The sequence below is a fragment of the Leptonotus elevatus genome, chromosome 3 (assembly GCF_054856555.1).
Source record: "Leptonotus elevatus isolate MCC_2025b chromosome 3, RoL_Lele_1.0, whole genome shotgun sequence".
Lineage (NCBI taxonomy): Eukaryota > Metazoa > Chordata > Actinopteri > Syngnathiformes > Syngnathidae > Leptonotus > Leptonotus elevatus.
This window is the reverse complement of record NC_141241.1, coordinates 1,466,595-1,493,398: the sequence shown is the minus strand read 5'-3', so window position 1 is coordinate 1,493,398 and position 26,804 is coordinate 1,466,595. Positions and strand designations below refer to the sequence as shown.

Sequence of the window (26,804 nt, the reverse complement as noted above, 5' to 3'; positions counted from 1 at the left end):
AGCACAACTTTCCCAAAAATGGCAAACTGTCAAAATGTTGATTCCGGTTCAAATTAGACTAAAACAATACAATGTTATTATTTCTCAATGTTCTCCTCCGTCCTTTCACTCTGTCTTCTACTCAGAGAACGACCTTGTCCAATTGGCTGACAAGTTTCAGTTAAAAATATCCCCCAATTGCTCAAACAGGCCAAAATGACATGTTTCAAAACGCTGACAGTAGAAAAGGTTGTACTTCAGCACTCAATTGTTTTTTCGTGAATTGACTTGTTTTAAGGACGACTTTAGAGGCAAGTGCTCGTTCCCATGTTTTTGAGACCATTCCGCAAAGATGGCGGCCACGAGTCACGTTGCTAGCAGAAGATAAAGACAAAGCGGTGAATCTTGGGTTTGCCGCATCAATGATGAAGGAGAAGAACGGCATCACGCGAGAAGCGGGACAAATTGAGGCACCTCGCACCCAAAGCAGAGTATCGATCTGCATGCGCGCTATCAACACAGTAGTAGAAAGTGCGCGTTCGCTACCGTGAGCAAGGACGACGCAGTTCATGGAGGGAATGGCGAACGGCAAGGAAAAAAAAGTACAACTTCCGCCATGGCGCCCGCGCCGCGTTTCTTCCTGCTTCGTTGTTATTCCTTGAAGCTTTACGATAATTAGTCTTCCAGCGGTAATGCGTGTTTTACGAGCGCGGGCGAGACACGCACAGGCCAAGGATGACCAATCAATGGGAAAGTTAAAGATCTCTGTGATGTCAGCTTTTAGGGGAGAAACGGCATTTTGCCCATAAAGAGGAGGAAGGGGAATTCTACGTGACAGAAATTGAACCATCAATCAGGATATGGTGACGACATTACACTTAAATCACATGACATGCGTTCCATGTGTGTGCGTGTGCATACACACACGTTTCATTCGACTATTTCGTAACATTTTTAGAGCAATAGGTGGCTTCACTTTTGTCCAAATTGGTCAAAAGTGCCTGACTTCCCTTAACTTTGAACATAAACCCCCCCAAAAAAGACGTGAACGCGACCAAATTTTTATTTTATTTTTATTTTTTTTTACATCTGCGGGCAACAACATTCACAAACTAGAGTCCATTTGTCTCCCTTTTTTGCACCATATGTGGTTTTCTTGTCTATGAACTGAAATGCTCCAAAAATGTGACCACATGGCATCATTTTTTTTGGGCAAATTCACCTTCACGGCTGCTGACAATAACATTCACAAACTTAAAAACTATACGTCGTTCTTTTTTTGAATTGTGTCCCAAATTGCGCTTAAGACGTCAAAAAAAGAGAACAAAACATCGCCACGTTTTGCGCTGATGAACTCATTTGGAACGTCAACATTGACAAATTGGCCTGTTGGAGCATTTTGCGATGGCGATGTGATGGCTTCCATTTAGGACGCGGCGTCCATGTTTGCAAAAGGCTGACGTGCGAGTCGAGGAGCTGAAGCGGAAAGGCAGACTCCGCCCTGGTCTGGATTGGTCGCCAGTCAATCACAGAGCACGTATAGAAGACCGTTCACATTCACACACCGAGTGCAAACGAAGCTGCCTGAATTCTTTCTTTCAAATCAGTTTTTTAGCATTTTGACATCGGCAGACAACATTCGCCAAACAGACTCGTTTACTGTATTTGAAATGCGATTTGTGGCTTTAATGTAGTTCAAAGTTGAAAGAAAGTGACACGAAACGAAGAGGTTTCAAAAAACGTACCCACGTTAGAGCGAATGAACACATTCGGATCGTTTTCACGACTTCACACCACATCGCAACTAAAAGACCATTTTGAAGGCAGAACGTGGCTTCGATTTAGTCCAAGTTGTCAGAAAGTGAAACTGAACACAAACGTTCCAAAAAGGTGAACACATTTTAGTATCAACGAACCCATTTTTTACATCAGCCGACACCAACGTTTTTATCACTTCAAAAACAATATGGGGCTTTAATTTCGTCGACAACGACCAAATGAACAGAAACGAACCACTTTTAATGACGATGGACCCGCTTGTATTATTTTTGGATCCTTTTTCAGCTGTAAAATGTCACTTTACTACCAATAAAGAATTTCTGGAGAAGTCTGATGTGAGGAAGTTGAACCAATAAGATCCATTTTTTTTGTACACATAACCGGTCTGCTCTACTACATTTTGGAATATGAGGCTTTCATTTAGTGCAAAGTTGCCAGACAAAGATGCTAAAGCTTAAAAAACACAACCACAGAGTTGACTAAGAAAACAAAAATGTTTACATCGGTGGAAAACATCCACAAAGTTGAACTGTTTTAAGACATTTTTAAGGCTATAATTGAGTAGAAAGTTGCCAGAAAGTAACACGATGGTGAGAAAAAGCTGCAACATCACGAGCACTAAAGTATGAATAAAGCATTCCCCCTCTTTTTTTTTTATTATCAAATAAATAAGACCTCATTCTGGTGCACAAAGAGAAGTCAAAGCAGACGAGAGTATAATCTCGCGTTTTCCCCAAAAATATATCCCTTGAAAAGTAAGTCAATGAGAGTCGGGAGGTGACACATGCACACGCACAAACGGCGGTGCAAGAGAACCGGCGAGCTGGTGCACGCGCGTACCTGAGGCGCGCCGCGGCGCTTGCTGCTTCCTCCGCGGCATGTCGGCGCGTCTGGCCCCGGGGAAGGCGCTTCCTCTGCCGGCCCCGCTGAGGCGAGGCTTCCCGCGGGTAACACTTTCCCCCACTTGGTCGGTGCTCGCTCGCTGCGCTCAGGACTCCCGCATCGGTGGAGCGCGTGCGTGCGTGCGTGCGTGCGTGCGGGTCGACAAATTCAAATTCACAAAAAAAAAAAAAAAAAAAAATGGCAAAGAGGAGGAGGTCGAGGAGAAGAACCAGGGGTGGCGGCGTCCCTTCCTCGCTTTGCCTCCTCCGGGCTGGCTGCGCTCTCGCTCGGCTTGGCTTAGTAGCTGCGTGTCGCCGCCTCGGTGCCGGGGGGGGGGGAAGGGGTAGTGGAGGTTAAACGCTTCCCCGGTGTGCGCGCGCGCGTGCGTCCGTCCGTCCGTGCGTGCGTGATCTCCTGCAACAGGCGCGCTTGAAGGGACACAATCAAACGACGAGCGTCAGTCAAAAGTGCGCAAAAAAGGGGGAGAAATTAAGAGAAAACGGGGAGGAAAAATGGGGGGGGGGGCGGACGGGGCGCGTGGAGCCTCCTCGACACTTGAACCTCGACGAGGCTGATGATGGGCGGCACGTAACGCGGCACTGTCTACCCCCCCCCTCCTCCTCCTCCTCCTCCTCCCGCCCCTGTCACTCACCCCCCCCCCCAACCCCAACGTTTATCACAACACACACCACGCGCACGCGCACTTACTTGAACTGGAACGGAGCCTTCGCGAGGAGCGTGCGCGCGCACGTGTGCTTATAGCTCCAGGTGTTCAAAGCAAAAAAAAATTAAAAAAATTGTACACCCCCTTAAAAAAAAAAAATCCAGATGATTATAAGGATGAAGAAGGAGGTTATGTGAGGAACAGGGGGTCCATCAATGTTTTCCCCACGCACGTGCACGCGATTCCCTCTCTGTCTCTCTCTCTCTCTCTCTCTCTCTCTTTTTTTTTTTTTAGTTCTTATGAATCGATGAGATTTGCGCTTGATTGGGTCTCCCTGCTTGAAAGGAAAGAGGGAGGAAAAAAGAGGAGGTGGCACTTTTCTTTTATGGCAATTCTTTTTCTTCTTTTTTGAGGGGAGGGGGTGATATTTAAATGAGCCACGCGAGGAATAAAAAGTTGTTTGGGGGGGTTCTCCTCTTTCCTCAATATTCCCACTTTTTGGCAGCCAGGAAAAAGTTGAGCGTGCTTGGAAGTATAATCCCGTAAAGGCGACGGAGAGGGCGGGTGAGTCCTTTTTCTTCTTCTTCTTCTTCTTCTTCTTTGTCCCAGATGTGCAGCGGGAGTCGAATGACGCTCCCGGAGAAAGTGCGCGGACGAGGTGGTCGCTTCGCGGGGGCTGGCAGCTGCGAGTGTCGGCCCGCGCAGGACGATGTTTTCCCGGCAGATCTCCCCGCGAGTGTGCGCGCGTCTGCAGCAGTGCGCGCCGTTAGATCCGCCCAAGCATCTGTCCGTCTCTCCATTGGCGCATCCATCATCGGTGTCTCTCTCACGCACACACACACGCGCGCACGCGCGCGCGCGGGGTAGTACAATGCCCCCTCCCACCTCGCAGAATCCCCACGTCACACTCGCACACAAATGCTTTCAGTTTGCTGCAGTGTGACTGACACGTCCGCGTGCACGTTGGCTTGTACGGCCGGAGAGAGAGAGAGTGGCAGCGTGCACGCGCACCGGGAAAATACTCGCCAATCAATCCAAATGGACACGTTTTTATTTTTATTTTTTTTTTAAACGGGAATAACAAACCACACGGGCCACTTGCAGGTAAATTCAAGATTTGTTGTAAAATGAAAATGTGAACTCGATTTAATTTATAGTGTTACAGTACATATTAGTGTAATTTGGTTGCCACTTGCATTCAAATATTTTTGCAAAGAAGGCTACATAAAAACCCGTGCACAAAAAGTGCAATTTTAGGTTTCGTTTCGGATGAAGATTTAATTTTGTAATCCATAAATTGCTAATTATGTTTACTCGAGTTGTCCAAATAACTAAAGTACTTAACTTTCTGCATGTCATTAGTGTAAAAATAAATTATAAAATAGTTGGAAGTGTTCTTCTTACTTACTGCAGATTGTAGAAATAAAAGCATTAACTGTGTTTGTAAAGTTTTATGGGCTTTATTAACACTTTGAAATCAACTTTGATGTACCGCAGAAACTCTGAAATTATTCAGTAAAAAAGGGACCATATTGTTATACTTTTTGTTTTGTTTTAAGTCATAGAGTTCAGTGCCTTAATGCTGTAAACGTCTATCATAATGTAAAAGCAACTTGGCTTTCGCCGTGATTTTTTCCCCCCATATTAATAACGGAACTTTTTTTTTTTTTTTAAGTCAAAGCACATTGTATTGACTTTAAGGTTAATTTAATGTCATTTAATAACCTGTTATATGCGTTTTTAGTGACACAATCTCACTATTCGCACTAAACAAATTCCACACACGCAACACAAAATCTTATTTGGCCTTCAATTGATCAACTTCACATTTACTAAGAAAACTTTACATCTTGTGTGTGTGAGAAACGTTTTGCTTTACAAACATTTAAAAAAAAAAATGCAAGGAGACAAAGCTAGCGTGCTTGTTTTCTATTTGAGGTCACATTTATTTCCACGGATAATTTGAATTGGCAACAATTATCCACATTTAAACCGTTTTACGCGCGGGGTCCGACTCTTTCAAAGTGCGCGTGCACGTACGTGTCAACTTTTGTCTGTCTTATGTTTTAATTTGTCTAATCTCACACGTTGGCGTCATACATGTTAAAGTTGTGTCTCGGAAAGTGAAGTGCGAGAAACTGCAGGTTGGCGGTTCACGTTGCAATCCTGCGGCCGGGATGAGCGCGTTGGAGGCGCGGACGCGGGTTCCAAAGAGGAGCCTGGAACCCGGGAGGGGGGAAGGAGGAGGGAAAAAGGAGGGTGGGGGTTGAGGGAGGGGGCGACCCCATGGCTAGATCTTTGGCTCCAGAAGGGGCTGAAATAAATACTTCAATTCACGTGAAATGTCTTAAAAATGTAAATCCTGCTCTTGTGGCGTGGATTTGCTAAAAAAAACAAACATGCGCGGGCGTGTGAGTGTGTAAAGTGGGCCAACAATAGATGGAGAGGAATTCAATTCTTTGGATTGTTAAGGGGGGGGGAAATGTTTTTCTACACATGTGCAAAAAAATGCACACTTATTTTTCCCCCTCCACAAAAATGAGAGTAACATTAAGAAAATAAAAATCTCCCCCACTTGTGGCATTTTGCGTACTGAACTTTTTCACATCTTTGATTTGCATCAAATTTCACACACAAAAAAAAAATTGCAAAAGAAAGACTCGACTCTCTTCTTTTACCAGAAAAAACGTTTTCTTCCACTTCTTCCTGCTCTTTATAGCAGCCAGCAGCAAAGCACAACTTGCTTTCACTAAAAAGCACCAGTTTCTCACCAAAGAGCAGGAAAATAATAATAATAATAATAATAATAGAGTTTTTGGTGAAAAACACGTCAAGCTTTTGCACCACCTTAAAAGAGGCTTCCTCAGTTCTGGTCCTCAAGGGCTGCAGTGCTGCACATTTTTGATGCTTTTGTCCTCCAACACACCTGATTCATATCATCAGCAAGCTCTGCAGAAGGCAGATAACGATAGTCATCTTTAGAATCAGGTGTGTTGGAGGACGGAAGGCATTTCAAACCTGCAGGACCTCGAGGACCAGGACTGGGGAAGCCTGACAAACACGCAACTGAAAAGTGAGAGCAAAATAATGACGACTATATAAACATTGACAGACTCCCAGCATGTGTTGAACCTTTTTACATTGTGTTGCGATAGCTGGAAAAAAAAAAGAAGAAAAAAAATGCATGTAATTCGTATGAAACGAGCCAACAAACTGCAGGCTTGGCTGCTCTCAAAGTGTGCTACGCCAACTCCCTCTAGTGGTACCTGAAAAAAAAAATCACTGCCTAACTACAATTCAGTTGTATTGAACTTTTGAAATATAATTGCATTGAATATTTGAAGTCAGGGTAAAACTCCTGATTGTTAAAACTTTTTTTTCCATATAATGATAAATCTGGAATGTATGGCTCTATTAAAACAGGGTTTTACTGTATCATGTATAAGAAGGAAGGGGGGGGGGGTGTAACAGGAGCAAACAATATGTAAGGGCCAGTGTAGAGAGAGAGAGAGAGAAAAAAAATAAATAAAAAGAGTTGGCAGGATTCTGACTTAGAAGTGATACTTCTGACTTTGTGTCGTAGAGCTATGAATTTGGGGGGGGGGCTGCTTTGTCAGAAAGTCCGAATTCTGAAAATAAAGTCAAAATTCTGCCAACTTTTTTTTTTTTTTTTTCTTCTCTTCACTGGCCCTAATCCTCTTCCATAAAACAAGGAGGGAACAGTCCCAAGAAGACAAAACTGATGCCGCGTCCTCAGCGCCTCCCGCCGGGTCGGGCTGCGGCGCAGGGCGGGGGTCGGGAGGGCAAGTGCTGACCGGCCCCGTTTCTTTCTCCGTCCGCTATTACTAGGTCACCGCACACACCGCGTTGTTGCGGTCAGCGCGGCCACCAGGGAGCGGGGGGGGGGGGGGGGGTAATTTAAGCCCTCCTTGATGCAGCCTATTCATCACTGTCCCGTGCGCAGCGCCTCAAAATTAAAGTGCGATCTACAAAGTTAGAGTGAAGGCAGATAACAATTGGCAGAGGTCGGCGGCGGTCTTGACCCCGAAAACGGCGCCTCAGCTGGGCCGCCGCGAGGTCCCGCTTTTTATGAGCGGCGTTATTAGTGGAGCAACGGGAAGAAGCAAATCCGCACAAAAGGAAATAGCGAGCATCATTTGTTTGTTTTTTTGAATTCTAAAGCTGCTTAAACACAGCCGCCTCAAATTTGAGCATTTTCCTTCTCTTCTGAAAGTCCGAAAAGGCGTGATGATCGAATATCACTAAAAAGGATCCCAAGTGATCATCCTGCGGTGTGTGGTGCATTAAGAGGGAATTTTTCTCCTCAAGATGTTCGGAAAACCGTTAGAAACGTGTTCAATATTTAGGATGTTAAATCCGGTTGGTATGCATACTACAATTAAATTAGAGTCAATTTGAGTATTTTTTTTTCCTTACTGATCCAAATAAGCAAAGGCTTGATTGTCAGACGTCATAAATGTCATGTCGGATGTTGTGTCGGATGTGATAAAAGATGATGATGATGATGAGTAATTATCCTGTGGTGTGGGATATATTATTTATCATTTTCCCAATTAACTAATTTGCTCCAAAAAACATATAAAAACATTCTATTTTAAATATTGCCATGGTCCCAGAAACGTATTTATACGTTGTTGTTTTTTTGTTTGTTTGTTTTTGTAATGCTAAAGCATACAAAAGGCTTTGATACAGTTTCTGACCTGGAGCAGTCGCTCAAAGCAGTGGTAGTTATTACAAAAAAAACGGCCAGCAGGTGGCAGCAGAGTATAAGAGATTAATGCTAATTGCTGAAAAACGGAAACAGAGACTCTAATCTTTCTTTTGGTAGGTTCCATGTTTTTAGAGCAAGAGAACATAATATTCTGTGGGCCTTGCACAACCAGTCAAAATCCAGTAAAACTGCCAGGAGCGAAGGGGCTTGCTTCAGTGAAAATGGCTGCGAGTAAATGAGTGGATGTTGCCTCCCCGATCGGCGAGGAAAAAAAGTTTAGACTGACAATTTATTCTAATAATTAGGCCGACTTTTGGGGCTAATAACCGAAAACGCTAAACCTGTCTAATATTTACAATGCAAATGGAACGGCAGCCAATCAGGATGCTCGCAGAATCTGGACGCTGCCAAGCAGAAACCGAGCAACAACGGCTCGTGTTGAGTGTTTTGAGTGAATTAAGACTTGTTGTTGTCTTCTTATGTCATTGCCAGGATATTGGATCAGGAATCGCTATCAGCAGATACTCAAACTCAAAAGGAAAACGATGAGGAAATCTCCCAGCGGAATCTCCAGTCAAGTTCTTATTCGACGGATTCTGAATGAAAGTAACAATTTTAAGGTTACACACAAATGTCATAATAAGATGTTAGTTGCTTGAAAAGCAAACAAGAGCACAGTTTGGGGAGCATGAAAATATGAAATGCTGGGTTCTGTTTTTTCTTTGGATTTTTAGCTCAAGTAATTCCATAAGATTGTAGCAGTCACAAAAGTGGCTTTTAAGGAAAGAAGAGGAAGTTTTGGCCTTTCTCATTTTGTTTATAATACTAACAGTGGTTAACACATTTTGTACGGCAAATAATAATTGAGGCAATGAGTATAAGACATTTGTCAATAAAGTTAGGACAGTTACGTATATGTCAAAATGTGAATTAAAAAAAGTGTACATTTGATTTCTGATGGGAACGCACTTTAAATTTTCACTCTACCTTGGAGGTGTGGTTTTACATTTGTGTTGTTATATAAAGTTAAACGAGATTCAACCGGCCTTATAAATGTATGTCACTGACTGTAAGTCTAATAAAAAGAAAAATGAACATCGCTCAGCTTCATTTGTTCACTAACAAAAGTTTTACATCCTTTGAGACGTCTGTTTTTTCTCAATATTTTTTTTTGTATATCTCAACGAAAAAGTTGTCTGCTGTCAGTGAAAATGTCAAATAATGGCCTCCTTTTACTTGCGTTTAAAGACAACAAGACACTCTAATTGTGGCGTGAGGCAGCATTTTGGAGAACCGCAGTAAAGCAGAACTTGGAAGGATCAAAACGCATCAAGACGACGATTTGACATCCAGCCGGCGTCCTCACCATTTTTCCTCACAGCTCACAGCACCCAAATAGTGCTTTCGAAAAAAATAGATATTTTTTCCACCTGAAAACAAATTTGAGGGCTGACAAGTGCATGCCAAGGCAGCAGGTGGCGCTATAAACACTTACAGGAAAATTACTGTAGCCACTCGGAAAGTCGCGAGACCAAACCGAGACGTTGGCCACGTTGGCAATGCGAGCCCGAGGGCAGTTTGACGTCAATTTCAGTGGACAGCAGAGGGCGCTCACATCCAATATTCACACAGCATCTTACGGTTAACGCTAACCATCTGAATAGTTATAATTCAAAATGCTAATTAATGTGAGACCCCGCAAAAAAACAAAAAACAAAAAAAAAAAAAAAGAACAAACTGCTCTTATTAGTTTGTCATATTAAAACAACAAATCTTCGCTCGCCGATGCCAGTGTGACGAGTCGTTCGGTGTTTTCGCAGCGCAAAGTGTGACGGCGCGCCGCTGAGTGACTCACGACTTCCTCCTTCGCCGACGTACTTGGATGTGTGTGAGCGTGTGTGTTTTTTTTTATGTGTTTGCGTGTGTTTTATGTTCATGTGTGTGTGTGTGTGTGTGTGTGTGCGGAAACATGCTGACAGCTGCAGCTCATTACAGCCACTATTACTGATGGCGACTGCTGGGGGAAATTCCTCCTTGCACACAGCAAAGCGCCCTGTTTACCGCACACGCACGCGCACGCACGCACACACACAGGACAGAGGCGCAACATCTGTAATGCAAACGAGGAAGAAACGAAACATTTACAGCGTGAGAAAAAAAAATGAATAAAAAAAGGAAACATCACTCAGCCATGCAGACGTGCATGTAAACAAACACGCACACACAAACACACGCACACACAAACACACAAACACACAAAAAAGAGGAGATGAGATCACTGAAGTACTCAAAGGTTTGTTACACTGGCAAACATTGATGTCTTCCCTGGCACACAAACAGACAAACAAACATGCACGTGACACACACACGCACGCGCACGCGCGCGCACTGCAGCGTGTCCAGTGACGATAATGAGAGGGCTGAGATCCAAACTCACATGTGCTGGAGACATTAAGGCGGAACCTGCGAGCCGCTACTCTCCATTACTGTTCCACATTGGCTACGCTGTTCTGCCGGGTGGAGGTCCGCAGGGTCTCGGCAGTCGAGATCGGGGACCACCTGGGCAAGAGCACCCCGGGGGTGGGGGGGGAGTACTTTTTTTTTTAAACAGGAACACACGCGAGAAAAAAAAAACAGCCCTTTCTCAAGCATTTGTTGCGGTGCTGCTGGAAAGGAGATTTTCCGACGAGTCACGCGATGCGCTAATAATGCTAACGAGCAAGTCAGGTGGCGTCTATAAAACGTCTGCAGACGCGACGTTCGCTCGAGCCGTCAAAAGGAAGTTAAAGAAGGAAAACGTGAAAGAATGTCGCACTCGGGCGAATGGAAACGCGTTCGTTAAGAGCTGGCTTGTTAGAATCGAACCGCGAGCCGGTCGGCGCCGTGCTGTCATGCGTCTGTCATATTAATTACGCGGCAGGTTTTATTAACAAAGCCACGTGGACGTTTTCGTCCGAGGCCGATTGCTCGCGCACTTGAGCCGCTTCCATACGTCACATCGCCGACTGTAAATGTTTTCCGTCCATCCATTTTCTCGTCCTCATTTGGCTGGCGGGTGAGACAGAATATTTTTCACTTGGCTTTCGGGACGAGGTGGCCCGGTCACATATAGATGAAAGAAACGGTCAACGGGTTTCGTCAAACAAAAGGTTAAGGATAGCGTTCAGCGTAAAATGAGGGTTTGAAGGCCAGGGTTTGGGCTTTCAGATTTGGGTTTCGAGCTAACGTTAGTGCTTTAAATTGCAGACGTATTCGAGTTGTCGGGCCGAATGTGCGAGATGCCAACTTGACCGCTCGGCAGTCGAAACGCAGCGCACGCGCAGCCGGTGTGAACCCGGGGTCAGTCAGACGACTGCAGTGGTCGATCGATAACCGCATATTTGTAAAAATGAACAGTTCATGTCGACAAAGAAAACATTTAACTGGCGTGGTTAGAATCTGTCATCCATCTCAAGTAAGTGAGCTTGACGATTGGAAAAAAATGACATCATCGACTAATAACCTTAATCAAATATTTTCATGACTTTTCTGATGAAACATTGACTTAAAACTAGTTGAATGGTACCTTTGCCTTGGGGGAGGTCTGCATCATTTTTACTGGCACGACGCAACTTTGAGGAGGATGGTAGGAACATTGCCACATAAAAAACGACAAATGTGCTGACTGCTTCATGGCTTACGTCACTTCCCCCTTTCCACATTCGCTCCAAAGACGAAAGTCAATTTGAATGCCGACGCACATCAACTGCTTCCCTGGCAGAAACTGCAAAACAACTGAAAAGTTTTGTCTGAGGAGCCAAAAAAGAAAAAAGAAAAAGGGAAGCGACCCGGATAAAAGAACAGTCAAGGATCTGGATTTCACTCGCTAGCGGGAGCTAAATAAACGACGCCATGCGCTTGTCCTTATGGTAAATGTAGTCTTCCTTCAGACATAACATGACCTCTTTTGTCCATATGTTTGTCCAAAATCACCTCAAACTGAAAGTTCCTTAGTGTTGCTTTCAGTCAAGCCCTAACAAACACACACACAGAATCACAGGCACTGCCACAAAATGGAGGATGGAGTAACGGACCTTCGGGGGTCTGCGGGGGCCACGGCAAGATGCGAGTTGAGCCGACATCGGCGCAAAAAGAGCACATATGGCACTCGCCACTGCAAATTACCACCGCCGGACCACCGGGCGGAGGACGTCGGCCGACCGCCGGGATTTTGGGGCGCTGAGTGACGGCCGTGAAAACGAGAAGCGGCGTGTCGGACGGCGGGCGGAACGCTGACCGCCGCATCGTCATGACGACGCATCGCAGGTTTAGAGGATGTTTGCCGAGGCTTTTCCCTCTCAAGTGTCACTCTTCCCCGGGGAGGATCACGTGGAGTTAAGCCGTGTGTGCGTGTGTGTGTGTGTGTGTGTGTGTGTGTGTGTGTGTAGGGATTGAGGATAGGATACATCCTTTTATCTGTTACTAGGGATGGCCACTAGGCACTCACCAGGCGAAATCCACTCACTGAAAGGACGGATAAGTGTGTGTGTGTGTGTGTGTGCGCGCGCGCGTGTGTGTGTGTATGTATCACTGCGCTTTTCTCTAGAGGGGGGAGCTCGGAGTTGAAAGGTCAAACAAACGTAGGGCAGTTCAGTAAGCAAGCTGGCAAGCGGAACAAAAAAGTGTGTGTATGTGTGAGTGCTTCAAGCCAGGGTTAGGGTTTCAAAACAGACCGAGGGTTCGGGTTGTGGCTTCAAGCAAGGATAAACCACATTTAGGGTTTCAAGTGGGGGTTTGAAATGAGGGTTTTAAGACAAAAGTAGGGTTTTCCAGAAAAGGTTGAATCAAGGGTTTTAAGTGAGGTTTTATACTTAAGGTTTCAAGGCAGGATTAGGGTTTCAAAATATATGAGTTTTGGCTTCAAATTAAGGTTTCAAAACAAGGATGAGAAGTTTCAAGCCCGAGTTAGGGTTTCAAACAAGTATCAGGGTTTCCCCAAAAATACTTTAAGCATGGGGTTTTAAAATCAGGGTTTCAAAGCAGGCTTAGTGTTTTAAATGAGGTCTTCAAGCCACGTCAAAGATTTCTAATTAGGGTTTCAAGCAGGCGTTTGAAATTAAGGTTTCAAGTCAAAGTTAGGGTTTCTTGTAAAAAGGTTGAATCAAACAATTGAAAATCTTTAGAGTGAGGATTAAGTTTTGAAGCCAGGATGATGGATTCAAAATTAGGGTTTCAACTCAAGCCAGCATTTTGGATTGAAACACGGGCTCGTTTCAAATGAGGATTTTTTTGTCGGCACTAAAAATGATTCAAGTGTGAATTTACCCAACTAAACAGTATTAAAGTTGAATCTACTGTAAAGTATGGAATGTGTCTTCTTTTTTTCTCCATTCTTCCCAAAGAGTCACTATTGGTTTTGTGAAAGTGATGAATGATGCAATTTCACATTAAATGAGGCCAAACAGGAAATCAATATTTCCTCCCTTTCACTTTTTTCTCCTCCCTTCGATCACTTTGCAGTTATTTATTTCCTCCCAAATGTGAAATAAGAATGACATCATGTTGTCTAACACTAACTAGTCCAGTGGACAGTAACTTTTACAAGTAACTTGGATCGGAATTGAATATTCATAAATTCATATCAATATGTATTTACACCTTTAAACATTTACCGTGAAGACAATTAGCATTCAAACGGTCATTGAGCAAAAGGCATCCGGTTGACACGATGATGTCACAATCGTAACTAAACATGAACTCGAGTTCTAAAAAGGTTCTCCAAAACATGACAATGAGTTCACACCGCGTTACGCTGTCACACCTTCGCCGTCTTCCAACACGACGGGTTACCGTGACGACCTGCGCTCAACGTGACACAGGCGGAGGCGGAGGGGAGCCACCTGACAACGCGACGTGTTAAAAGCCAAACCGTGTCTTTTAGGACTTTTCTTCTGTGGCGTGTTTTTGCCGCCGTGTTCCGAATCACAACAGGACGTCGACGCGGGGACGACATATTGTAAGAATCTCGGCTGGGCAGATTTGCACGCTTGCATTTTGGCCCGAGCGCCATCAAAAACCACACACGCGCATTTGAGGGCACACACGTCACTCACCAATAAGTTCTTGTTTTTCCACACACTTGTGTCCCAACGATCATCTCACACACACACACACATGCTCACACACGTTTGTCTTTGTATCGTAGTGGGGACATCTCATTTACATAATGCATGTCCTAGCCCCTTACCTTAACCTTAACCATCACAAATGATTGTTGACTAACCCTAACCCCAACCCTGTCAGAGTGGAACGCGAGTTGTTGAGGGAGGGAGGGTGGGCCCGCCCAAATGCAGGGAAACAGGAATCAAGTGCAATGCGTGGTATTTTATTAACCATAGCTGACAGAAAGGTGAGCAGACAACCATAACTGGATGAGACGTGACTGGACTGGTCGCCATGACTGGACGAGACACGAGTAGATTGGTCAGGAGCTGATTTTCCTTGACTTGACTTGGCTGTGACGATGACGACTTGGTTGGCTGTGACGATGACGTCTTGGTTGGGTGTGAGCATGACGACTTGGTTGGGTGTAACGATGACTTAGATGTGACGGAGATGACTTAGCTGTGATGGCGATGACTTAGCTGTGACGGCGATGACTTAGCTGTGACGGCGATGACGGCGATGACTTAGCTGTGACGGCGATGACTTAGCTGTGACGGCGATGACTTAGCCGTGACGGCGATGACTTAGCCGTGACGGCGATGACTTAGCCGTGACGGCGATGACTTAGCCGTGACGGCGATGACTTAGCTGTGACGGCGATGTCAATGGCTACTTGGCGGTAGCGAAGACGACTTGGCTGTGACGAAGACTTCGACGCACAAACTTCCACGCATAACGTAAGCAATGCACCCACACCAACTGGACAAACACAACAGACTAAATACACCAACACTAATGAGACACACCTGAGGAAGGGAAGACACACAGGTGGGCATGTATAGAAATAACGAGACAAGGAAAGAAACCAGGAACACAAGACGAAAAACACCAAACAGATAAAAAAACAACAAGCACACCCATAAAAAACAAAAAGCCAACCCCCACAGAACTGAAACGTGACATACGCTAACCCCAACCAAAACCTAAACTCTAAAACCAAAAAAAATGTGTCATGTCATTCCCCACAATGGTAGTTAAACCAGGAGACACACACGTCCGTGTATGTCCCCACAATGTAGCAAAGACAAAGACACACATCAACCATCAGTTTGTCTGTTAAATGTACATGTTCAACTTCACACACTTGTCAAGAGTCACGCATGCTTGCATCAGTTGTGCGCCATAAGCTCGAGGGGGGTGGTTGACGGTGGTCTTGGAGCGGGGGGGGGGGGGTGGTTGACGTAGAGCGGGTGTGGCGGCGGGCGAGCTTGACAGGAGGCGAGGAGGAAGTACACAGGAAGTACATTAGTTATCACTCCCGTGTCTTCTCCACCTTTTCACTTCTCATCATGGCCACCTGACGCCTCAGACGCCGTCATGTCTCGCGTGCTCCACTTTGGCGTCTGCCCCCCCCACCCCGCCGCCGCCCTCCCCGTGACGCTTAGCAAAAGCCGCTCAAGCCTCAAGACAACGGGATGAAATATTTAAATGAAAGGAGAAAAGACAGGATGGGAAAGGGCGGGGCTGGATGTTTGCGGCGGCCCGCTCGCCGGAATTGGTTTAGTCGGCTGAGAAGCGACGGGGGATGAATTCAACGATTCATATTGTACGCTACGTGGAGTTCAAAGTCGTTGGTTTGGAAGGGTAAAGCGTTAGAATGACATCATGGCGTGACATCACAGTGCAAGGCTCCTATCAATTCCGTTGACATTTTTTATTGTTGACAGGCAGCTCTTTACTACAAAAATAAACCAATTCATGCTAGCATACCAACTCTTGAATGTTAGCAAGAGATCCGTTTTCATTAGAAATTGTACACGATAATAAAGCACGAGGTATAATTAATTTCCAATTAAGTTTCTCTTGACATGTTAGCATCAATTGTTGGCATTTTGACCATTCTCATTCCCTTCTGGTTTGATGTGTAATCCTTATGGTTCTGCCATTACGCAATTTGTACCAAGTTGCGACTGTGGTATAAATAATGTTAGAATCCTAATGGAAGCTGCTTTAGTGCGGTGTGTAATTAGGTTGTTACTTGGGTGTAAAAAGAAGACTTAAATCGGAAAGTTGGTTATGATTTGAAAGATGTTAATGCATCGAATCAAACCCAATTGAATCGTTCCACTTTAAAAAAGATCGAAATACCTAACAAATCGTCTTATTGGAGAAATGTATCTTTGAAGGAAATTCAACATTTACAGTACTTTACAAGTTATTCCATATGTATGCATTTAAAATGACAAAAATAAACTCATTTCCCCAAATTAACCATATCGAATCGAATCGTAATCACACCGAACCAAATTGTTCCGCTTCAAAATCAAAACGTCCTTGAATCGAATTGTACCCAATGTACCAAATTGTCGAGATGCACAGACTGAGCACCGAGTGAAGGGGGATTACTTCTGTCGATCGCAGTGAGTACACACGGTCCTTCTCAATCCGTGTACTTTTGTGAGGCTTTGCATTATCAAGTATTCGCTGAAAGTGCTGAAGCACACGCCAAAAAGGTGGGCACTTCCATCAATCATCAATTCCAGTCAATGACGATGCCCACCTCTGCTAGTCGCTATTAGCATACTAACTGTTAGCATCTGAGCTGTTTTTAGAAATAGTGCCAGACTATATACAGACAATAACTGAAATGCTTATCAGTCTTCCGAAAGAGATTTTTTTACACTCTTATCTGGCTATATCCTAGCATAGCATTTGTTAGCATGTCATTATTCTTCCTACAGTATTACAGTTAAGAATGTTAAAATGTAACTTCAAATATTGCCTGTAGCCTACATTAAATATATATTTTTAATAATGACGATGGAACTCTTTATTTCTACTTCCATTATTTCCTACGGGAAAATTTGTGACTTGGAAGTCAACCAAGATCGTAGAAGGACTTTGAAGGTTCCAGTGTATTATTAGAAGTTGTTGGTCTCCCTGGAGAGCCGGTCGGGGCGCGCAACATGCGGCCATTCAGTAGTTGAGCGTTACTTCAAATAAACATGGCGTCTCCCAGCGCCGGCCCCCGGCAAACAAAATGGAAACGGCGAGGGGATCAGAGGCGTGTGATTGGCCGCAGATGTGCGTCCCGTCTGGGTTTGCTTAAAGGGCCGCCGCTGCCAGGAACATTCGGCAGGATTCAATAAATAGAGCTGTTAGACGCGAGCCATTTCCTTGTCACCATGTCAAGGTTTTCCTTAGAGCGGATGTTTCGCATTTTGACTGCTTTCACTCTCACTGCGGGCACACGCACGTACGCACACGCACGCACACGCACGTACACGCACGGAGGACTATTACACTGTACATAAACTTTACCGTTCCTATATTGATGTTATGATTGTGGTTATGGGCACTTTTCACACAAACATGTCAAAACAGAATAGCTATTTCCAAAAAAAAGCCACCATAAAAACCTTTTACAAACTCTGGAAACAGTTTTATTGCTCTTAACTGCCACACAAGGTTGACTGGTTCGTAGGTCAGTCAGTCTGTGGATCAGAGAGTTAGTTGGAGAGTCAGTCAGTAAGTCAGTTGATCGTATCGCTGTTCTTGCATTTAGTTTATCAGGTCATTTGGTCGGTTAGTCACACCGTCAGCCTGTCGTTGAGTGAATTAGTTGCGTAGTAGTTCAGTCAGTCAGTCACTCAGTCTTGCAATTAGTTTATCTACCAGTTTTGTTGGTTAGTCAGCCTGTCTAAGTTAGCACGATAGTGAGTAAGGGCGTCCGTCAGCCTGTCACTAATAAGTGAGTATGATTGGTAGTTAAACAGCCAGTCAAATAGTTAGTCAGTTTGTTGGGTAGTTCAATTGGTAGGTTAGTAAGTCAGTTGATTGTATGGTTGTTCTTGCATTTAGTTTATCAGTCGATTTTGGTCGGTTAGTTACTCAGTCAGCCTGTCATTGAATGAATTAGTTGCGTAGTAGTTCAGTCAATCAGTCAGTCTGTCACTTAGTCTTGCAGTTACAGTATTTAGTCGGTCAATCGGTCTGCCAGTCAGTCAGTTAGTTGGTCTTGCAGTTAGTTCATCCGTCAGTTTAAGTTGGTTAGTCAATCAGTTAGTGAGCCTGTCACTAAAGGAATGAGTCGGGTAGTTAGTAAGTCAGTCAATCAGGTCTTTAGTTTGGCAGAAGTTGAATAATCAGCCAATCAGACAGTTGGTCAATTGGTCAGTTGGGTGGTCGTGCAACTAGTTTGTCACATGGTTGGTTGGTTAGTCGGTTGGTCTGCCTATCCGGCAGTCAGCTTTCCAATCACTGAGTTAGTTGGATAGTTTGTCATTTAGTCAGTCAGTTGGTCTGCAAATGAACTCTTATAAAGAACAATCTTTGAAAGTAGCGCAAAGGTTTGATGTCATTTGTGTCCATTTCACGGGCATTCCCCATCTCGTTTTACACCTTGACCACCCCCCGTCTCCTCCCCTCCTCCACCCCCCGACTAGGCGAGGAAGGTGATCAAATCATCGTATGGAGAAATCCGGGCCGAGTGGTAAAGGTCACGGTGAGGAGTGCGTAAAAATGGATGAAGCCTAATGATTAGCTCAACCTTTAGCTAATCAATAATCATCTCGCTGGCCTGGTCGGCCATTAACCTCGGCCGCTATTGTCTCCTCTGGCAGCTTTATGGCGGAGTGAATATGAGCTCCAATAGATTCCTGTTATTAAGTCCTCTCAGTTTAGCTACGAGACGACAGTCGCAGTGGATATAAAAATAGTTAAAAAATAAATAAAAAGGGCGAGAGAGAGAGAGAGAGAGAGAGAGAGAGAGAGAGAGACAAAGACCTATGAATGTTTCACACAAGTACCTGTAAAATCCACCTGTATTCAACCTGGGAAGCGACAGATTCAAACATTTCTAAAGAAGTAGACTGCAGGTCCAAGTTCCCTTTTCACGTACAATTTCAAGTGGCACACATCCGATACGAGTCGGCACGTACCGACGACACTTTTTTTCAAACAGACTTCAAGTACAAGTACTTACGCTTCAGCACTCGCCGACACCAAGTACCGACACTTGGCTTCCTGGTTCTGGGCCATAATTCCTTGAGCCAAAATGGACACTTGGCTCAGGACTGCGGGAAGAAGCAAGAAGAAACCCAGAACGTTGTTTACAGTGCAGTATAAAACAATAAACAATAAAATCCACAACCATCAACAGCGGGCAACAAGGAAGTAAACAATAATAATACAGCACATGAATAAATTCAACATTTTATATCATTTAGCTGGCCTGGACTCTCCTCACAATTCATTTTGAATTAAGGGAAAACTCTACATTACGACACATGATTTCTATGTTTAATGATGGCTTCACGCTGCACTTGCATGGACAGAAATCCGATACAGTAAATTTGCATGACGATTTGGGAGAGGCCCGATTCCGATCTCTTCTGAGGAAATCCAATTCAAAGCAGTTTTTCTCTCTCTTTGCTACTATGACGACGCATATCACAATTTTGACACTGGAGAGCAAAAACAATTGTGAATACATGCACATGTTTGGTTATAATCATATTGTAAACAATAAAAGTGTGATTTAAAGGACGTCTCTCTCCACACGCACACACACTTGAATTCTCATGAGTGTGTATGTGATGCCATCTTCATCACGGCGTCTCCCTCTTTATTGCCTTTAATGACGCCGCCTTCTCCTTTCATTAATTCTTTATTGATTCTTCCCGACGCCGCCTGAATTATTTTTCAATTACAGCGGATAAAACAAAAGAAAAAAAATATCTTTAACACACACGCGCGCACACACACACGCTCACACATATATAGGCAACAAAAAAGATGTTTTTGCAAATGTTTTTTTTTTCCCTGTCTTTGTTGCCTTTGTCCGACACGGCAAGATGACGGCACCGAGGGGTGAGGTAAAGGTCAGTCGAGACACTTTGGACAGGTGTCTGCGTATGTGCGTGCGCGTTCGTGCGTAGTGCGGGCGTTAAGAATTCACGAGGGCCAGCAGGTAGCGGCGGAATCTTTTTGTGAATGATGTTTCCAATAGCAGAAAGCATCGGCAGCGCGATGAGCCCCTCCGAGGTCGGCGGCGATGGAGCTGGTGGTCGCCCACAGGTCATTAATTACTACAATTATTCACCCTCATATTGCAGACGCGTATCGACTGGCGCGTTTGTCTGACGAAGCACCGGCGGGGCGACTTGAACTTGCGCAAATTAAGCCCGATTTTCATGACAAGGTGGGATGGAGATGGATTTTATTTTTTTATTTTTTTAAATCTTCAGTGATTTCTACTTTTCTTCGGAAGGCCTTTGTTGTCCCTTTACATCTCATTATCTTGAAGGTTGAAGGCAATTTTAACTGTTTTTTTTTTCTATCTATCAAAATAAAAACATGTACAGTAAACAAATGTATCAAACGTCGCACAGAAAGCTCCTCAGTGGATAAGTTCCATCCAGAGTTCAAAATAAGCACTGAACCCACCAAACGAAAAACTAGAATCTCTTCTTCCACTAGAAAAAAAAAGAAAAAGTTTGGATCTTTGTATTTCTTTAGTAATCCGGACTAGAGACATTCGGACCAGTGACATTGACACGAATGTTTTGCTTTTGTGACCATTCAAACTAGAAAACTGCAAAAAGTTCACAGAATCAGCAGCATCTCTTAGAAAGTTAACCAAATATTTGAAACAATAAAATCCCTGAGGTTAACCCAATTAAGATGACGGGATATCGGCCAGCATATTTTTCAAAAAAAAGGTACCAATATGTATAAAGAAGGCCAAATATTGGCTAATCTCAACCCAAGTGGCCCCACAGTGCCTACAGGTAACGTCTGTTGTGACTTATGAAATAAAATTGAATCGCTTTCAACTGGCGTCTCACTACGCGGCGTAGCTAACCTCTTATTAGTCTAAATAACAGAAACAGAAAGCATCAAGAGTGTGCGAGTATCATATAACCGCCATAAATGACATCAGCATAACAAAGTGTCCTTTTGAAACAATGCGATATCTTATACAACCATTCCAGCAGAACGTTGGCTAAACAACAACATAAAATGGAGATAAAACTCACCCAAGCTGCCAATTGGCAGTGGAAATATCTGTTATTTCGAACCATTTTGTGTTCGAGTCCCTCCTTCTCAGTTCCAACATCAAGTGTGTTTCCACGGCCACTGAAGCTAACTGATGCTAACGCTAGCAGACACGTATCACTCAAGCAGTCCCATTACTACTTTCTTAGTCGATTTGTTGTTATTATTCAAATGTGACGGCTTTAAAACAACTACCTAATCCGTATGTATTTTCAGCTAGCACTGCTAGAAACGGGACAGTAACTAGTAGCTCTTTCCCTGGTCAACACTCTAACCAATTAAGGAACGTTGAAGCGATGATGTCATGCAGCTGTGCGGTGGCAACTTTCTCCTTATATGGCAACTCAAAAATGCCGATATGTGATTGGATAAAAGCTTAAATGGGCTGCTCTGGGAACAAGCACACTCGAGGTGTGAGCAAACAATTGAAGAGAACAAAGTCAGTAAAAAACTTGTTTTGTATTAGTTAAACATGTTTAGTCGTTTTTTATTGTAATAGACTTGATTTTGTTGTATGTGAACCGCAAGGTTAATATGTGTGCAATTTTATTTCATGATGACTGTCAGTTATGTGGTAATTGTGTTAAGATGCTCGTGCGAGCTTCTTTTGAAAGCTTAAAGTGCCTCTGCTTTCCCACAATATCAATGAGCGGTATTCCTTTACATTGCATTGTTTCAACATGTTTTCATTATAAAAAAAAAAATTATGATTAGTGTCCATTTTCGTCCAGTTCAATTTACAGAAAGTATCGTAAACAAACATGACACCGCAGAGAAGAGCGACACTTTCAGAGGGAAGTGGAAAGCAAATTTGAGCATGGCGAGTGATATAATTGTCTTTTATTGAACCTTCAAAGTAAAAAAAAAAAAAAAGTGGAACTGTGTCACACTTTCAAACCGGTTTTCCATTTGAGCACGATGTAAACCTTGTAAAGAGTAACGGGAGTAACTCTTTCTGCTCTTGTATGCAAACGAGTTATCACAAATGTTTCAGAAAACGAGATTTGGACCTAAACGTGAATGTAGTCACAGAGGGTCATTTATTTTATTTTATATATAAGTAAGGGAGGGGGGGGCTGGTGCTTGAGCACCACTTGTGGTCTACGTGTGCACGTGCCTGATTTCGGCTCAAACTGACAAATCCGACACAGCTTTCATGCATCTGCGGCAACTGTGAGTACGAAAATAAGATGGCTGTGGTGGTGGATGAGAATAGCGGTTAGCCATGCTAGCTAGGTTGTGGTGGTGGATGAGAATAGCGGTTAGCCATGCTAGCTAGGTTGTGGTGGTGGATGAGAATAGCGGTTAGCCATGCTAGCTAGGTTGTGGTGGTGGATGAGAATAGCGGTTAGCCATGCTCGCTAGGTTGTGGTGGTGGATGAGAATAGCGGTTAGCCATGCTAGCTAGGTTGTGGTGGTGGATGAGAATAGTGGTTAGCCATGCTCGCTAGGTTGTGGTGGTGGATGAGAATAGCGGTTAGCCATGCTAGCTAGGTTGTGGTGGTGGATGAGAATAGCGGTTAGCCATGCTAGCTATATAAGTAAGGGGGGGGGGGGCTGGTGCTTGAGCACCACTTGTGGTCTACGTGTGCACGTGCCTGATTTCGGCTCAAACTGACAAATCCGACACAGCTTTCATGCATCTGCGGCAACTGTGAGTACGAAAATAAGATGGCTGTGGTGGTGGATGAGAATAGTGGTTAGCCATGCTAGCTAGGTTGTGGTGGTGGATGAGAATAGCGGTTAGCCATGCTCGCTAGGTTGTGGTGGTGGATGAGAATAGCGGTTAGCCATGCTCGCTAGGTTGTGGTGGTGGATGAGAATAGCGGTTAGCCATGCTAGCTATATAAGTAAGGGGGGGGGGGGGCTGGTGCTTGAGCACCACTTGTGGTCTACGTGTGCATGTGCCTGATTTCGGCTCAAACTGGAGCTAACAAATGTTTTGTGATACCCAATAAAATAGCATTAATAGCGGTTTCCTACGTTTGTGTAGAACCCGAGCAATGCGTTGCCTTCGAGTGTGTGCATGAAGCGCCCTCTCCCATCTGTGTGATATACGCCGCTCTAATTGTCGGGCCTGGCCCCAACATTCCTGGCCACGGCCGGCCCACCAACACCGTGTCACTTTAACAACTGCAAATTATCGCCGCCATGGAGCTGGCGGCCTGGCGGCGGCTCCCAGAGTACGGATCGGCGTTTCCTCTCGTAAATCATGGCCTCTTCTACCGCTGACCGACGTTTTTACCGCGACATTACTGCGTCTGCTTTGAGTCGGCCGAGTCAGACGATTCTCCGGGCCCCCCGTCGCTGTTACTCGACCGCCACTATTGATCCGGCGGGTTTCCCCATCATGGCTTGCAGACAGTGAAAAGGCAGATGACGGCCGTAGAAAAGGAGATGGTGATCTCCGGCTCTGGATCATGTTGTCTCATCTGCTCTACAGGCGACAAGTGGCTTCATCTTCTGCTTCTGAATCCCAAAAATGCATGATTTTTTACATTCTATTTATTTCCCACAAACTTTTTACACCAGTACTACTGGTTTTCCCATTGAACACAATGTATTTATTTTTAACGCTACTCACGTTGTCCTTGGGGCTAACTATTAACTACTGGCACCATGTTTTTTTTTATAAAGAATGCACAAAAAGTAGATTTTATTTTTTTGTAAAATCCTATATGATTTATAAAAATAGTTAAATTGTAAATAATCTGATAACAATTAACATGACTTATTATTATATTTTATTAGCAAACTAAAAAAGTAAACTGAATAATTGGCTAATGATTTAATTCTAAATAAAAAAAGAGCATGACTTATTTTAATATTAGAATGAAAATTCTTACACAAGAAAATGAGTCAGACAATTCTACATAAATCACAAAATATTGGTAGATAATGAATTTTACATAATACAAACATTTGTGAAAAAGGAAAAAAAATTAAAAATTCCCGTTCATTATCATCATCATCCTTGTCATAATTCATATGTAATACAATTTTAAAGAATGGGCCTCTAAAAATCAAATATGTCCCTGGAGCACAAATATCTGGCCGCCCCTGCTTAACTCAATCACTACCCTTGACGGCTATAGACGTCAAAAATTCATTTGAAAAAAAAAAAAAAAAAAAAATATATATATATATATATATATATATAAAATAATAATAAAAAAAATAAAGAGCAATGATGATGACATTTCCGAATGAACAATACTGAGCTCTTTCTAAGAAAAAAGAGAAGAAAAAAAAATTCATTTGAACTATTTCTATTAGTTTAACATTTTTTCTACTTTTGTTAACAAGTGTATGAAAACCTTCTTTTTTTTTTTTGTACATTTAGAACAGATATAAAATTTGTGATTAATTGTGAGTTAACTAGTGAAGTCATGCGATTAATTACGATTACACATTTTAATCTCCTGACGCCACGAATTTTTAATAATCTTTAAATCGTGTCAGGCGATTATAATTTGTAATTGTAATTAATCGCATGACTTCAACAGTAAATCACATATTTTATATCTGTATTTAAAAAAAATATATATATATATATAGGTTTTCATACTCTTGTTAACAAAAGTGTTGTTTTTTTTAAACTAATAGAAATAGTTCAAATGACATTTTTACGTCTATAGCCGTCAATGGCAGTGAACGAGTGAAGATGCCAAGTGAGCTGAAATGTGTCAGGTTAAGCGCAAGCTTTCCCAACGGTTGGCCCATTCAAAGTTTGCGGTTGGTCTGTCCAAGTCACCCGAAATGGCCTGAAAAACTCCCCCGACGCGTACACAAATGCTTGAGCAAGACGTTTTCCCGCCGCCACAGCCTGCCACGGGCTCCGTCGCTCTGTCAGCGCGACGCATAAAATGATCCCGACCGCTCAATCGGATGCGGCCTAAGTAGTTCCGCATGGCCCAGCTCGTCGTCTAAGTGTTTCAGCGTGCGGCGACAGAAGTGCGCGCCAGCGCCGCCACGGGCCGAGACCCGGGACCTGGACCGGAGCTGCGTCTAATGAGAGGCAGATTGAAAGCCGGCCGTGATTGATTTCCTGCATCTTGATTTGATATCCTGAATTAATCATGGGAACTTGAATAATAGATAAAGGCAAAATAAAATGCATGTACTCAAAGCACTCAATGGCGTATCTCCTGCTCCATCATATTTGACGTCACGGAGAAGTGGATGCGGAACGCCGCCAGCTCTGTTGTTTTGTGTGTGCGTGCGATAGACGAGAAACAGGACATTTCTCCTTCTTCTGCTTTTTTTTGCTGTAACAGAAACCCTGCGAGACTCTTTAGCTTTTAGTCCGTGTGATCTTGAGTTTCGTCGCGCTCGTCGTGCATCTCCTTGAAGTCCCTGGAAAGTGAAAATCTTTTTTTTTTTTTCTTCTTTTTTTCTTTTTTTCTTCTTTTTTTTTCTTAAGAGCTCAGTATTGTTCATTCGGAAATGTCATCATCATTGCTCTTTTTTTTTTTTTTTTTTTTTTTTTAATTTTTAAATTTTTATTATTATTTTTTTTTGTGTGTGTGTGGAAAGTGAAAATCGATGTCTTCTAAAACTAACGCAGCAAAGAAAAATGTCTTGTTAACGACTCCGAATAACAAATTTGAATGATTGAAAATATCACCAAGTATATAAAATGAGGCTTCAAGGTCGTGCAAATTCAGTCCACTTTCTGGGTTTCGTACATTTCTTATCCCCCGCACAACTGTTGAAAGCAGCGGTGGGCAATCTCGGTCCTGCAGGTTTTGGAGGTTTCTCACTTTCCAACGCAAGCTGATTCCAATCAACAGGATCGTTATCAGGCTTACGCAGCGCTTGCTGACGAGCGGATCATATATCAGCTGTGTTGGAGAAAGGAAACATCCAAAACCTGCAGGAAACAAGACATTATTAAACAGGAAATGCAAATGTTTCAGACTAACTGGACTGTACAAAGGTAACGATTCTTTCATGTACCAGCAGAGGGAGCCCCTGATTAGTTGACTAGGGGCCAAGTTGACTTTACTACCACATGTTTACCACTTGAATTAAAAAAATAATAATTATATCTTCTTCCAGACGGCGAACTTACAGAGGACTTTCAACATGTCTGGCTGCTGTCATCACCAGATTCAAACGCTCTGTTGGAGAGTGAAATGGCCGACCGACAAATCCGACACAGCTTTCATGCATCTGCGGCAACTGTGAGTACGAAAATAAGATGGCTGTGGTGGTGGATGAGAATAGCGGTTAGCCATGCTAGCTAGGTTGTGGTGGTGGATGAGAATAGCGGTTAACCATGCTAGCTAGGTTGTGGTGGTGGTGGATGAGAATAGCGGTTAGCCATGCTAGCTAGGTTGTGGTGGTGGATGAGAATAGCGGTTAGCCATGCTAGCTAGGTTGTGGCGGTGGATGAGAATAGCGGTTAGCCATGCTAGCTAGGTTGTGGCGGTGGATGAGAATAGCGGTTAGCCATGCTAGCTAGGTTGTGGCGGTGGATGAGAATAGCGGTTAGCCATGCTAGCTAGGTTGTGGTGGTGGATGAGAATAGCGATTAGCCATGCTAGCTAGGTTGTGGTGGTG

The 26,804-nt window shown here is 43.7% G+C and overlaps 1 protein-coding gene and 1 long non-coding RNA gene across 4 annotated transcripts in view; one reads left to right on the top strand and one right to left on the bottom strand.

The window, feature by feature from the left end:
* tshz3b (teashirt zinc finger homeobox 3b) overlaps positions 1-21,500 on the bottom strand; it is a 55,768-nt gene extending 34,268 nt beyond the window's left edge. Inside the window, exons 1-3 of one of the 2 annotated variants that reach the window (XM_086072039.1) lie at positions 21,221-21,500; positions 19,165-19,255; positions 2,599-3,068 (exon numbers count right to left, since the gene is read on the bottom strand). In XM_086072039.1, coding sequence (XP_085928165.1) covers positions 2,599-2,638 — 40 coding nt within the window. In that variant the 5' untranslated portion in view covers positions 2,639-3,068; positions 19,165-19,255; positions 21,221-21,500. Of the gene's footprint in view, positions 1-2,598; positions 3,069-3,348; positions 4,411-19,164; positions 19,256-21,220 lie in introns of those variants that run through there. The other variant, XM_086072040.1, reaches the window with a different exon arrangement.
* A 139-nt stretch (positions 21,501-21,639) lies between these two features.
* LOC147176596 (uncharacterized) overlaps positions 21,640-26,804 on the top strand; it is an 85,003-nt gene continuing 79,838 nt past the window's right edge. The window contains exons 1-2 of one of the 2 annotated variants that reach the window (XR_015094308.1): positions 21,640-21,678; positions 26,301-26,425. This is a non-coding gene — a long non-coding RNA (uncharacterized LOC147176596). Of the gene's footprint in view, positions 21,679-22,807; positions 22,894-26,300; positions 26,426-26,804 lie in introns of those variants that run through there. The other variant, XR_015094307.1, reaches the window with a different exon arrangement.